Genomic DNA, 13,470 nt, shown 5'->3' on the forward strand with positions numbered 1-13,470 from the left:
AGATGAACCTTGAAATGAGGCAGGGGAAAAGTCTGATATTTATTCTAGGTTTCTCCCACTCCAGTGAGGCAGATAAAACAGAAAAATAAGGATGTTTATTAAGGACATTTCTAGCCCACAGCTAGGGCTCATACTCAGCTCTATGAGCCACTGTCCGACCTCATCCCCATTCAATGTGAATGACATAGGGAGGCCAGGCCACAGGTAGATCCCATTGATCCCACAGTAAGGGGTCCCTCCCATAGTCAGGTATAAATACATACACTGCTGGGGATGAAGAGGGAAATCATTGGATTAAGACGTTCCTCTACACCCTGCCTGGACCCTCTCATTCCTTCCCACCTTCTAAGACCATGGGTTGAAGGTGCCTAGTACCATGATGTGGGGTATCAAGGGAAGCCCCTTTATTAGACCCCATAGCTATGGGAAAGGGATGCCCTTCCCTTCTTAGCCATCCCAGGCCTGGGGGCCACTGAGGTAGAAGGGGGAGGGGCCAGGCCACTCTCATACCCCTTGTGGGCCCTGCTCTGGGCTTGTGCCTCAGGGAAGCAGGGGCTTTTTGCTGGTACAGGATGCTGGAACATCAGCCCAGACTGGAATGCTGCAGTTCTTCCCGAAGCCATGAGGGCATTGGCTGTCCAAGCCGGCTCAGCAGCTTCGACAGTTCCAAGTTGTGGTTCCGGAAAAAATCCACAAGGAAAAGGCGGGACTGATAGGAGAAAAATGAAGGCAGAAATGGTTAAGAGTGGGACACAAAATCAGATCTCAGAGGTGGGAGAGGAATATTCTGCCCCGGGCTTTACTTACCTCAGTGTCCATATCTGGGTACCTCCGGCCTTTGCTCTTGCCTAGACAGCGAGTCTTACCGCCTTCAAGTCCCTGGCACCAGAATCCCTTATCTTCATCAAACCTGCTCGACAGGAAGAGGCCATTAGGTGGCAGGGAGAAAAGAAATCCAAGCCCCATAAATGTACACTACTTTTCCCAGCCCCCGGGGACACGTCTCTCCTTGTGAGACAGGCAAATCCATGTCTCTTCCAAACAGACATGGTCAACCTGCTTCCCCATTTCCCCCATAGTCCTCCTCCCCTGGGTCATGCTCTCCCACCTGAGGGTCCGTGTGTAGTTCAGAAAGGGTGTGATACCCAGGAACTTCTGGATATTCTCCATTGAGGCAGCTGGGTTGGTACGCAGCTCTTGCCCATCCACAATCAGCAACTAAAGGAAGAGGGATGTGGTTCCCACTGTATTCCTTAGGAGCCTCTGGGCTGAAGGGAAGAGGTGGGGAAGGGAGACCCCAGTGAGGGCTATTGGGGAATTGTACCTGTCCAGAGGGGTAGTAAGTCAGCCAGCGTTGTAGATGGGTGGAATAGTAGCCAGGGACAAGACAGCGGTTCTGCAGGGAGCGAAGTGCCAGAGGGGCCTGGGAAGAGGCTGAAATCACCTGGTAGAAGGTATAGTTCAGAGCAACTGGGTCTCCATGTGCTCGCTGGTGCTGGAGGACAAGGAATAGGAAGGGAAGGGATTGGTGGTGTGACAAAATTATTCTGCCCTTACTCCTGTCTGGTGAACAGACAGCACAGGCACCCCTCCCCAAGGCACTAGTTTCCCTACCCTCATTCCCTTAAGCCTTAATGTGCCCCTAGCTTCAGGCTCACCTGGTACCAGGAGTAGGCCCTGTCAGCAGGATTGGTGAGCACAGTGATGATTTTAGCTCGTGGCAGGAGGGCAGCCCCCCGCCGTGGTACAACCTCTGAATCAAAGTAGGTAGCACTTTTTTCAAAGAGGAAATCAGTGCTGGCATTGGAAGGGACAGGAAAGAAGTCCATGTACCTAGGAAGTAGCACAGAGGAGAGGCAGAGAATTTGCAGAGTAAAGGGGCCAGACATTTGTGCTGGTAGAAGGTGGAATGGGATATTCTCAGGGAAGGGAGAGCTCTGAGAAGCATTCCAAGGGTGCCCAGTCTCACCAGTCAATGCCCTTGTGGTAATTAGGGCCGTTGAAGAACTGAATCTCCTCAAAGGTGCTGGGACTGGGGAAGCTGCTGGTCACAGCTGGGTGCAGGCTCAGGAAGAAGTGAATAGCTGTGGTCCCTAAATGGGAAAGAAAGTACAGGCCATTGTAGGAGAGCAGCAGCTCAACAACATGGCTTGAAGGAGGTGAGAAAATAACCACTCTGGGTAGTAAAATCCCCTTTGGCCAAACTAGAGTGAGAGAAGGAAAGTCTGAGAGGCCCGGGGAAGGGTTAAAACAGTGGTTCTCAGCCTTGACTGTGCATCACAATCACTTGTGGATCTTACAAAAAAAAACAAAAAACAAAAAAGAACTCCACAGGTGATTCTGATATACCAGGGTTAAGAATCATAAGAATCACTGTCTCAAGAGACTGGATTAATAAGAGATGGGTATGAGAAGGGAGTTCCTTGGCCAAAAAATCCTTTGGGTTTAAGGCAAGGCAAGAAAAGTTGGCTAAGGATGATTCACCTGTCTTCTGGGGTCCCACAATGAGGAACTTGGGGAGCCGATCACAGGTTTTCTCCTTGGACCATATATCTTTGTGTCTCTTGTCGTCACAGGGATTCTGACGGTGAGGCCAAGAATCAGATAAGGCCTAATCTTTCCTTCAACCCCCACCCCCATCATGTCTCTGGTCAGCCTGAGCTCCACTCATACCTGCCAAAGGGGGCTTCGCTCTTGAGGGAAGAGGTCAAAGTACTTTTGTGCAAGAGGGACTGGAGGAAGGGTCTGTAGACGCAGCCGTGTCCAGCACTGGAGGAAGCGCACCAGGCTCTCAAAGGTGTACAGGCCCAGGCGATCATTTCCATAATTGGACAGATGCGTCATAAAGATGCTAATCTGTAAGGGGGTGCCTGCATGTCAGATTTGGAGAGCCTACCCCACCTCAGAATCAGGCTTGGTGAGCAAAAGTCCCAGCCTGCAGACACTTTGGCTCGCCAATCTTCTAGCCCTTCCTCTAGGCACCTTACCGGATTAAGCAGCACCGTCAGAAAGAGCTCTCCACCTTGGATGCTCCGGTCTAGTTCACGAGAGCCTCCAGGGTACTCATTATAGAAGATTGTGTGAGTGAAGAGGCCACATGTCTGCCGTGGCAGCACCTGGAGAGAAAACAAGGAACAGGGATAGATGAAATTTGAAAGGTAGAATGTGAAGTAGATGAAGGACAAAAATCCTGAAGCATTAGGATTCCCTGCATTTGTAGAGGACTAAGTCTTAAGTTATAGCAATAAAGCTCTTACTATGTGCATTATGACTCTTCACCCCTCTACCCCCTATTATGTGGATGAACTTGGACTGGAAGCTGACAAGACAAAGGTCAATGCAGGTTGGGGGCTGTCTAAATGTGAGAGTTTGATTCAAGTTTGTATGGGGAGTCCCTCACCATAATGCCATTGTGAATGAAGCCACGGCGGTAGCGGGCAGGGCGGAGATGGGGATACTCCTCAGTGCTGGTCACCTGGATGCCCCACACAGATTTCCAGGCCTCATAGAGCTGCGTGTGGATAGGGTACACGCCCGAGTGGTGGGGGGCCACAGCATACCCCAGATCCGTGGGAATCCCATGCTCCTGGGAATGGCACAGACTCTCACCAGGACCTGGTGAGGTTTGGGGTGTAGCGGGTAAAGAGGGTGGGGATGCCTCCACAGAAAGAAAAATGGAGAGGGTAGGGAAAGGGTACCCCCTTAGGGGAAAGTTGAAAAGGAAGCATTATTTCTGGGGAAAAGTATGGGGAAGAGAGATCCAAGGGTCTCACCAGAGCAAACTGTTTGTTGAGCCTCATCTGGTCAGCCAGCACGGAGCGATTGTGGAACAGGTGTGGCTGCATGTGGCTCCACATGTGGGGGAACCACCAGAACTCTTTGCGGTGCTTCAGCAGCATGTCGTCCCCTGCATCCTCCTCCTCTGTCCCTATGACCACACACTGACCACTGACCACAGCAAGTCAGCCCCTGTGCCCTCCTTTTTCTGTAACAACACTGACCAGCTTCCATCCTGGGAACAACATTGCTGACCTCTGCCCACCTAAGACTGTATTTGCCCCACTACCAACTTGCCCTCCAGCCACCCATGCAAACCTAAATTCATACCCACTGCAAGCTCCTCACAGTACTCTGACCCCAAACCTTGCCCCTCTTCTCCAGCTTGTCTGCCCAGGAAGATGGACAGTGAAGGGACAGATCAAACTAAGACTGATATGCTGAAGGAGCAAGGGAGTAGGCTCACCAGTATGATAGAACTTGCCCGAGAAGCCCAAGTTGAAGGTGAAGTTGGGGACTAAGGTCCTGAGTTTGTTCTGGGTGGTCAACAGAGCCTGGGAAGAGTATCAGGGACATGAGAAATCAGGAGAGAGCAGACTGAGCAGGAGAAAAATGAGAAGTAGCATTCTTCCTGCCTGGAAAGGGCAGGGTGTATACCTATGACAAGCTCAGAATCAAGGAAGGGAGTCTGATAGGACAGAGCTTCAAACAACTTCTAAGGAAAGCAATTTGCGTCAACAAAAAGACTGACCTCAACATCAGCCACCTTCATGCGGGTACCTTCCTTGCCCACAAAGATGTCATCGATGTCTACCAAGATGTAGCGGTCAAGGTCCAGGCAGAGGCGCTTGCCAGTGAGGTATGCAACAGCATCGACAAAAACAAGTTTGTGAAGCCAGAAGGAGAGGCCATGGCCAAAGAGCACTCGCTGGATGCCATCATGAAGCCCCAGGTCCTGTACCACAGTGGGAAGGTGGGCCCGGCGAGGCACCACTCCTGGCACGGGGGGCTCAGCTGGCCGAAGGCTAGCAAGAAGCACTGGTTCATATGTACTATGATTGGACTGGAAAATGGTCCAGTCATCACCAGGCAGGGGCCCAGGCTCCAGGCGGCTGGGGCGTGTGAGATGCAGTAGCGGGGCAGAAGGATTCACTTGGTAGTCCTGGAGCCCCAAATTTGAGTGTAGAAAAAGGGGAAAGCCCTTGAGCTGGGCACTCAGTAGGCTATGCTCATGTGCTCGGAAAAAGCCAATGATGCCCACACCATACTCCACACAGTACCGGTCTAGCAGTTCCCGACTCCAGGCATCCAGGTTGACATATTTCAGCAAGTTCTCATAAATGACCAAGACATAGCGGCCACGGGTATGATCAGTCAGTGTAGGCATGTCCCCTCGGCCAGGTGCCAGCTCAGTGCTGTAACGAAAACGACTAGACTCCAAGATGGCCACAATCTCCTGCCCCAGCTGTGAGTATGCACTCTCCACAAACACAAGGACCACAGGTTCCGTTCGAGCTGTCTCTGGAGGCCTCGGGGGCCGGGGTGGGAGTGGAGGCCGTACAGGGCCAGGGCCAGCTGCCCCACCACTACTACTACAGTCTCCCAAGGGCAGGGGCAAGGGTTCCTTGGCCTTGGGGCTGGTAGATACATAGTAAGCCAGGAAGCCCATGGAGCCCAGACTGAAAGCGATCAGCAGAAGTATGAGGCGGTGCAGTTCCAGCTGCCGAGCTGGGCGTACCACCTTCCACAGCTTGAGCATGGCGGGGGAGCGGACGGAGGAACGGGGACCACCTCAGGGGATGGGAAGTAGGAGTTCTATAGGCTGGGGCTCTCTTGGGAGAGTGGAAGGATGGAAAAATAGGGGAAAGGGATTCCTGCAAGGTCAGTTCCCTGAAGAGGTGGAGACTAGTCCCCTTAGAATAGGGTAGGGGAGGTAGACAGGGCAACAGGGGGCAAGTGGACAGAGTCCATTGGTCTCAGGTCACCATGGCCCACTGGCCCATGGCTTCAGGATGCAAATCTAGCCAGGCTCCACCTTCAGTCCTGGCTGAGCTCCTCACATCAGAGGTCAGCAAAGTTCACAATCTTTGCCCTTACTATCTGTAAGACAGAGAAATTGATGGGTTACTTCTCTCCTTGAAACTGTGTCATTAATCTATTCCCCCTCTTCACCCCATCTCTCTTACCTCCTGCTCACAGGATGATTTGTTCTCCAAAAAAAAGCTCCTGTAGAAAAACAACACAATCTGAGTCTCATACCTTAGCTTCACAGCTTGTTCCATTTCTTAGAATACTGTCTAAATTCTCCTCCCTGCGCTAAGCTCAGAGTTAGAGCAGTATATTCAAGGACAGGAAGGGAACAAATCTCCTATCAACAAGAGGCCAAACAGCCCAGGAGGCTGAAAATGAACCTGCTCTGAAAGGAGTTCCCAGCTGGTAACAGTACAGTTGGCCAGCCAGCAGGAGCTCTGGTCTTCCTGTGAGGAAGGGACGGAAAGCCCCATAAGTCCTGAGCTCCAACAAAATATCAGATAAGAGGAAACTCACGAGTCTGTTAATCTTCCTCACCAATCAGACCCAACACCACAGGCTAACGGCACTAACGAACTTGCAGTCAGGTGGACACTATGGTGGGGGAATTCGAGAGGAAAGAGAAATGGTGCTAAAAACAGAGCAAACTGAGTGGGGCTGGATAACAGAAAGTAACAGGAGCTTAAGTCGTATCCAATCAATAATAGAGAAGAACAGTAAGATCAGAAAACAGTTTTAAGGACACAATTTTGGAGACTTTTTTCCTTAAATAGACAGACTGCTTCTAGAAACTTTGTCGCTCTCCCCACCTTAGTCACTCCGAGTTGGGCCAGTGGCTGGCAATCCCTCTCTACCACCCCCCCCCCCCCCCAACACACACATCTCAGGAGTGATTAGGCAAACACAGGGCCCTTCAGAATTGAGAGAGATGATTTAAGAGTAGTTCATCTCTGGCATGGGTAAAGCTAACTGACATGAAGAGAGAGCTGGGAGAGGATCAAAACGGCGCTAGGAAGGAGTAAATTGTAAGAATTAGAGGAAATTCTTTAGGGAAAACACTAGTGAGAAGAAGTCACTGAGAGGAAGCAGATATTCAGGATGTGTCACCCATAATGTTAAGAATAGTTAACATTTACTAAGAGCTTACTCTTTGCCACACATTCTTCTAAGAGCTTTCCGTATATTTAACGCTCACACCAGCTCTAAGAGGTAAGAGGTAGATACTATTATCAACCCCATCTTACATATGAGTAATTTGGCGTCCAGAGAAGCTTAGTAATTTGCCCAGGATCACACAGCTCAGTCAGTGAAGGAACTGGGATTCAAAGTCAGGCCTGTCAAGCTCCATAGCCCTGCTCTTAACCACTGCATTTTAGCTTCGTACCTAGAAGCAGCAGCAACACTTAGGGCAGGGGTGCTGAGGGCGTACTGGCGTAGGGTGTGGGGTGGGATGATGAACACCGAAGCAGGAACCCGGGGTGAGGGGGACGCTGTATGAGTGTGCAGCAGTGCCAGGTTTCTGAGGGAGAAACCAAAGAGGTCGTCCAGGCCTGGGCTGTGAGAGAGCAACAGTGACAGCGACCGGGGAAGCGGGGGCGTGGGCCGCGCGCTGGAGACAAGCAGTGAGGTGCTGTGGGAGGAGGGGGGACCGAGTAGCGACACGGGTAGGGGGGCTAGCACACTGGGGTCACGTTGGAGGAAGCCGGCTGAGGAGGAATACGAGGTCACAGGTGGATATGTAGAGAAAGCCAAACGTGGAGCATTAAAGGAGACGGGGCGAGGAGAGCACTGAGAGAGTCTGGGTGACATCGAGGCAGCCATTGCGCTGGGAGAACCCCGAGGGGAAGAGGAGCCCCCTACTGAGGGGCGAGCTGAGGGGCACGAGGTTACTACCAGGGAGGCTAGTGGAGGGAGCACAGGGCGAGGGGAGCGCTGGGCCGCACTGAGGGGCCGCCCGGGACGCCCCTGCGGGCGTTACGGTGGCAACGCTGAGGGGCAGTCTGAGGGGAGGGACTGCGGGCGGCCGTGGGTGGGGGCCACATTGAGTGGAGGGGCTCTCCTCAAGGGCAGCTCACCCGGCGGACTGGGCGGCGTCCCCGCTGTCCCCGGGCTCCGCCACGTCCCGGGGCTGCCCGGCTTCCCAGCTCTCGGGGCCTCGGGCCGCGTCGCGGCGGCTCCGCCATCTCCGAGCAAACGCTCCGCCGCAGCTGGGCCCAACCACCGCTTCCACCTGGGGGAGGCGGCGCGCCGCCGCTCGTGGTGCCCCCTCGCGTTCCCTCCGCCTCTGGGCCTGGCAGCCGCGCGGCCGAGGAGTCGGGCAGCCGAAGGACCTTCGGTAGCGCTGAGACGCACCACGGCCTCCGAGACGGCCGGCTCCGCGCCCCGCCCGCCGAGGCGCACCCCCTCCCCCACCCAGTGAGTGGCACCGTCTAGCGAGCGTCAAGCGCCACGGCTCCCCGGGCAGGGGCGGGCCGACGACTCGGGCTCTTCCACTCAGCCCTGCGGAGGGGGAGCCGGGCCAGCCCACTGAGGGGCGAGGGCGGCCCTGTGGCGGGCGGGGCCCGGGGGCGAGGCGAGATCCCAGCCCACCACCTAGGGGCCCAAATTCTTCCTCCTCACCCCACACTGGCCTCAGCGGCCCGATGGAGTGGTGGGAGACTGGTAAGTTTATAAGGAAGTTTTATTCTAAAATGGGCCCAAAGAGAGTCGGAGAAAGTACATCTCTCCATCTGAAGCCTTCTAACCAGGCTGCTAAAATCTAGACCTCTAGCCATTAGCCTCAACAGCAGTAACACAATGGACTGTTTAAACGTTATTTTATTAAATATCTTCAGTTCAAGGTTTCATTGTAACAAAGCTATGAAGGGTCTACCAACATTCAGAACAAACACTATTTTTAAATTATTTCTATGTCATCATGCAAAAATTCTGCATCAAATGCCTTCCATTTCCTGTTTAAAAGGTGATTTTTTTTCTTAATAGTCTATTGTCTATAGATGCTGACATTAGCCCCAGAAGAGGAGTAAGAATGCTAAGAAGTGGGGCCAGAGCAGCCATATGAAGCTATGGGTCTTAATGAACTCTAAGACCATTTATCTTCAAGCCAGCAAAACCAAACCCTGTGGTGAAGGTGTCTGCGTGCTGGTACTGCAGGCTGCAGAGCAGGAAAGAGCTAGGGCATGCATGAGGTGCTCAGAGGAGCCTGGCTAAATCCAAGCACCAGCACCTGTGTCTGCTTTCTTCTCAGCTGGCTCCAAGGTCAATCTGTAGCTTTGCCTCTTCTCCCAGCTCCTGTGCCTCCTGAAGGTAGTCCAAGGAGCTGGAGTCTACCCACCTTTCCCCTAATAGTGCAGATATTTGTGCAGGTAAGTCTACACAGTTGTCTTGGGGGAAACCAAGGCCATGAGCAACTGCTCCTCCATTATCTTCTCTGCTATCTGCTTAGAGTATAGATCTTTCCCTCCTGGGATGGAACTCCTTGAGCACAGAGAGGGACAATGAATGTAGGAGCCTTGGCTCTGGATACCTCTTTGTGGGCACATGCAGGTAGAGGGGGGGGTGATGCCCATGCAGATTGTCCAGCAGTAAGTCTATACTTCAGTTCGTCAGTAAAGAGGCCTTTAAAGAGGACACCTCTTCTTCTTGCCAGAGCAGTCAGGTAAATCTCATAGATAGGAAAAGAGACAGACGTGCAGCAAGGGAAGAGGAAGGGAGGCAGCCCTGAGGGCAGCCTGAATGCATAGAAACAACCATCAACTCAATCCCACTGCCTCACTCCTCCCATCCCATAGGGGCACTTGGCAGAGGATCCAGGCCCAGATGAGGGTCAGCACAGGGACCACCACCATGAAAAGGCAAGACAAAGATGGTCCATATCAGCACAGAAACAGAACTGCCAAAGGCAGCAAGGGGAGCCCTGACCAGGGCCTGTTCTCTCCTTGCTAAGTTATAAGAAAACAAACATGAAGCAAAGCAGCAACCCATCCCCCTTCCCAGCTGCAGGGATTGGGCCTCATTATCAGGGCCCACGTGCATTGTGCATCCTATAAAAATGGATGAGTGCATATCAGACTAACACAAGGTTTCTCATCAGCTTCGTAGCGGACACACTTCTGCAGCACCAATTCTCTTCCCATCTACACTAAATGGAACAGTACAGCAATGTCTGGGCCACTGCTTCTCAGTCCTGAGGTCACTGCTTCTCAGCTGCCTCCAAAGCAGGCTGGGAGCTCCACGTTCTCTCCCAAGTAGGTCTGATGGCCACGATGTTCTCATCAGCCTCATTCTAGGTCCATATGCAAGTTCTGAAGAAGTCCATTGCTAGACCTGGGGCAGGCAGGCCACCTCAGGGGCTGCAATCACATCACAGCCCCCAAAGTTCTGTCAGAGTTCTTGCCTGGTCCTCTGAGTCCATGGAGGCTAGAGACTGAGCTCACCTATTCTGGGCTGGTAGGTGAGCCCACTGCTCATGCAGGATGGGCATCACATAAACTCCTGCCTTCTTGCCAGCCCAAGGACTATCGGTGGTTTTAAAATGCATCATGGTATGGATTCCATTTTTTTTAAACAATCTTTTTTCTTTTTTTTTCCTTAAATGTAAAAAACACCTCGGTACAGCAGAGACAGACACGAAGGGCGGTCGGGAGGGCTGCATGCAGGGGCGTGCATTGGCTGCTGCCTCTTTGTAATTTAATTGTTTTAAACCTCAAACGAACAGGACTGCTGCTGTCACTCAGGCCCTCCAGAGCCACTGGCTGCAAAGGTTCGACCTCCAGCTGGGATCTCCTAATGCTCCTGTCAAAGAGGACAGATGTGGTAATGGAACAGAGGACAATAAGCACACAGATGAGTTCCAGGGACTTAAACACACTATACACATGGCCAAGTCTGCCTAAGAAGGTGAAGGATGGGGGAGAAGCTAGTATTTAAATATAACATTGCCTCGCATTTGCTGAGCACTTGACTAAATGCTTGACTTTTAAGTATCTTATTTAATCCTCACAACTCAATGAGGTAGGCACCACTCTTTCTCTCTTTTTGACAGCTAAGGAAACTGAGGCTTAGGGAGGGGAAGTAACCTGTCAAAGGTCACTCAATTTGGAGTCATGGAGCTGGACTCAAGTCTGTCTGATTTCAGAGCATAACTCACTACAACCACTCTGTCCAGCCTTTGCTACTCTTCTGGGATGGCCCATTATCCTCCCCCAATGCCACCTCTCAACCTCCACTTCCTCCTCTGACCCCACCTGTCCCAGCCTTTTCCCACCCCCACCAGGTGCACCTGTGGCTGAGTTCACTGCAGCGGTGCGGCAGGGGCCCCTGAGCAGTGATAGTGGACATTGAGCCACTTGCCATCCCGGCGGTGCCAGACCCGGGTCTCCTCCGACTGGCTGGTGCGAGGCCGACCCTGCCCATCGATGTACTGGGTGAGGCGGATGTAGGCGATGCAAGCTGCGTCCTCCCCAATCACATGGACGTGTGGGTTCAGGATGGTGGTGTGGATGGGCTTGCTGTTCTTAGATAGGACTGTAGGGGGCAGGGCAGGGTGGGGTAGGTAGTAGGGCGTCAGGCCTGGGAACGGGCATTTTCCTCCCAGCCTGCACTCCAAGTCTCACCCTCTCCAGCAACCATTCTGAGAGTCTCCAAGTCCCCCATACTCCTTCCAGAGGCCAGGAAACCCCATCACATTAGTCTCAGTTACCAAAAAGGAAGAGAAAGGTGAGGAATAATGATAATACCAGCTGCTATTTTAATTAGACATTGTGCTGGGGTTTTACATGCATGTGCTGTAAGCTTGGTCAATATTATTTTCTTCATTATAAGTTAGATAAGGAAACAAGCTCGAAGAGATTAAGTAATTTGCCCATATCACACAACATTTGAACTCAGGACCATATGACTCAACTAAAGCCTATGACCTTTCTGCCAGGCTGATGTTTAGATTTCATAAAGGTTGGCTTTTTCCTAATTAGGGCTGTAGAGCAAATCAAGAACTTAAAATACTGAAAGTTGATTTGTGATTTAAAAAAGTTCCAAAGTTGGGGGCTGGCCCCGTGGCCGAGTGGTTAAGTTCGCGCGCTGCGCTGCAGGTGGCCCAGTGTTTCATTGGTTCGAATCCTGGGCGCGGACATGGCACTGCTCATCAAGCCACGCTGGGGCAGCGTCCCACATGCCACAACTAGAAGGACCCACAACGAAGAATATGCAACTACGTACCGGGTGGCTTTGGGGAGAAAAAGGAAAAAATAAAATCTTTAAAAAAAAAAAAAAAAGTTCCAAAGTTAAAACAGAATCAACAAAGCAGCAAGCTCAGATATTCCCAGGGTTCCCAGGCTCCTCTGGGGGAAAGCCAAAAGAAGTTGCACTGCCATTATCAGCAAACACTGAGAATTGTGTTGCTTTTATTGAGATTCACGTTTTAGTTCAATTCAGATGTTAGACGGGGCCATCTGAGACCTTCCCTAGAAGTTCTATGAACTCTGGAATTGCTTCTGGCTAACAGAATTACTTAGATAGCCTAGGGTTTACATTTGCAGTAGACACATGGAGAGTTAGTAGAAAAAACAGTGATAAAATAAAACTCAGGGCAGGATGGGGAAGGCCCAGGATAAAGTGGAAAAGAAGAGAAAAGAAATAAGGAGGGGGAGGGTCTTCGAGAGTGGAGAGAAAGATGGGAGGTGGTGATGATTCAGCTTCTGGTCCCTTGGGACTTCCACAAACTGTCGAGAGTGTACACCCCCAGAGACAGGACTCTTATCTCCCTCGATATTTAGGAGGACCCTAGCCACAAATCACCAACAGTGCCCTGTTGCTTGCACATTCTTATCCTGGTTTTAATTTCCTCTACTGGGAAACCTGCAGACACATAACTTTATTCTTACTTGCTGAGATCATCTCAACCTAATCTCAAATGGTTCCCAATCATCTTGGAAAGAGGTGAGGCTTCAAGAAATACAGTGACCCTGATTCTGACGACTGGCACTGCCATGAAGCAGCTGCAGAATGAAAGGGCACGTGGGGCTCTGGGGCAGGGCTTTCGAAGCTGTCACTTTAAGACCATCCTCAGGGCACAAGGAGGCAAGCACACGGACCAGGGTGCAGCAGGCAGGTCAAATAAGGGAAAAGTAGGCAACTGGGAAGAGGAGAAGGTGTGTGGGGACAGAGGCACGGAGGGTGAAGGGGCAGGCAGGAGTATATCAGCAGCACGAACCCACTCACGATTCTCAAAGTAAAACTTATGGAAATCCATCCCCTCCACGAGGTTACCAAGGGCCTCAGGCTCAAAGGAAGTGAGGCCTGGATCACAAATCTTCCTGCAGAAAAAAAAAAAAGAAAGCAGCCTGTCAGTCTTCTATGGGAATTACTTGTCTTTCTTCCTGGTTAGTGGTGTCTGTCCTGCAGCAGGTTAGCTGTGGGCTAGGCTTGAGAGATGGCTAAGATCTTAGGGGCCTGCCTGCTGAGCCATTTTTCTCTGCCCTTTCAGCCTACTGCCAGGACACCACAGGAGGGCTCAATCATAGTCATCTACCTGGAAGGGCTCCCAGATTAGGGGCCTGGTGTTTAACTCAGACACTATGCCCAAGGGCCCAGCCTTCCCTTTTCCCAGGTCCTAGCAGCTTTTTAGGAGGAGGGAAGGCCTCAAGAGACAATTTGGGTCTCAAG

At 51.8% G+C, this 13,470-nt stretch overlaps 2 protein-coding genes across 58 annotated transcripts in view; both read right to left on the minus strand.

The window, feature by feature from the left end:
* Window positions 1-75: 75 nt before the first annotated feature.
* On the minus strand, window positions 76-8,289 carry NDST2 (N-deacetylase and N-sulfotransferase 2). 8 transcript variants are annotated; one of them, XM_070612475.1, is made up of 16 exons: window positions 7,884-8,222; window positions 7,193-7,327; window positions 5,964-6,003; window positions 4,529-5,877; window positions 4,244-4,331; window positions 3,774-3,928; window positions 3,401-3,586; window positions 2,988-3,116; window positions 2,674-2,856; window positions 2,485-2,581; window positions 1,970-2,093; window positions 1,659-1,833; window positions 1,325-1,495; window positions 1,109-1,218; window positions 808-910; window positions 76-709 (listed from the first exon to the last, which is right to left on the minus strand). In XM_070612475.1, the coding sequence occupies exons 4-16, from the start codon at window positions 5,534-5,536 to the stop codon at window positions 584-586; spliced, it is 2,655 nt and encodes an 884-aa protein (XP_070468576.1). In that variant the 5' UTR covers window positions 5,537-5,877; window positions 5,964-6,003; window positions 7,193-7,327; window positions 7,884-8,222; the 3' UTR covers window positions 76-583. The 8 variants fall into 8 exon arrangements, with proteins under 8 accessions (XP_070468576.1, XP_070468592.1, XP_070468616.1 ...); XM_070612491.1 differs by having other exon boundaries at window positions 3,401-3,511; window positions 7,884-8,182; XM_070612515.1 differs by having other exon boundaries at window positions 1,146-1,218; window positions 3,401-3,511; window positions 7,884-8,064.
* A 318-nt stretch (window positions 8,290-8,607) lies between these two features.
* CAMK2G (calcium/calmodulin dependent protein kinase II gamma) overlaps window positions 8,608-13,470 on the minus strand; it is a 55,357-nt gene continuing 50,494 nt past the window's right edge. For 28 of the 50 annotated variants that reach the window (XM_070612775.1, XM_070612679.1, XM_070612564.1 and 25 more), the window contains 3 exons: window positions 13,027-13,121; window positions 11,090-11,334; window positions 8,608-10,602 (listed from right to left, as the gene is read on the minus strand). In XM_070612775.1, the coding sequence (XP_070468876.1) occupies window positions 11,102-11,334; window positions 13,027-13,121 (328 nt within the window). In that variant the 3' untranslated portion in view covers window positions 8,608-10,602; window positions 11,090-11,101. Of the gene's footprint in view, window positions 10,603-11,089; window positions 11,335-11,534; window positions 12,032-13,018; window positions 13,122-13,470 lie in introns of those variants that run through there. The other 22 variants (XM_070612614.1, XM_070612784.1, XM_070612575.1 and 19 more) reach the window with 2 other exon arrangements.

Source organism: Equus przewalskii, chromosome 1 (assembly GCF_037783145.1).
Source record: "Equus przewalskii isolate Varuska chromosome 1, EquPr2, whole genome shotgun sequence".
NCBI classification, from domain to species: Eukaryota; Metazoa; Chordata; class Mammalia; order Perissodactyla; family Equidae; genus Equus; species Equus przewalskii.

Coding starts and splice junctions, on each gene's coding strand:
- NDST2 (XM_008517818.2), bottom strand. CDS start 5,536: ATGCTCAAGCTGTGGAAGGTGGTACGCCCAGCTCGGCAGCTGGAACTG. Junction 2,582..2,673: donor AGCGAAGCCCCCTTTGGCAG/GTATGAGTGGAG, acceptor CCTCACCGTCAG/AATCCCTGTGACGACAAGAG. Junction 1,834..1,969: donor TACCACAAGGGCATTGACTG/GTGAGACTGGGC, acceptor GCTACTTCCTAG/GTACATGGACTTCTTTCCTG.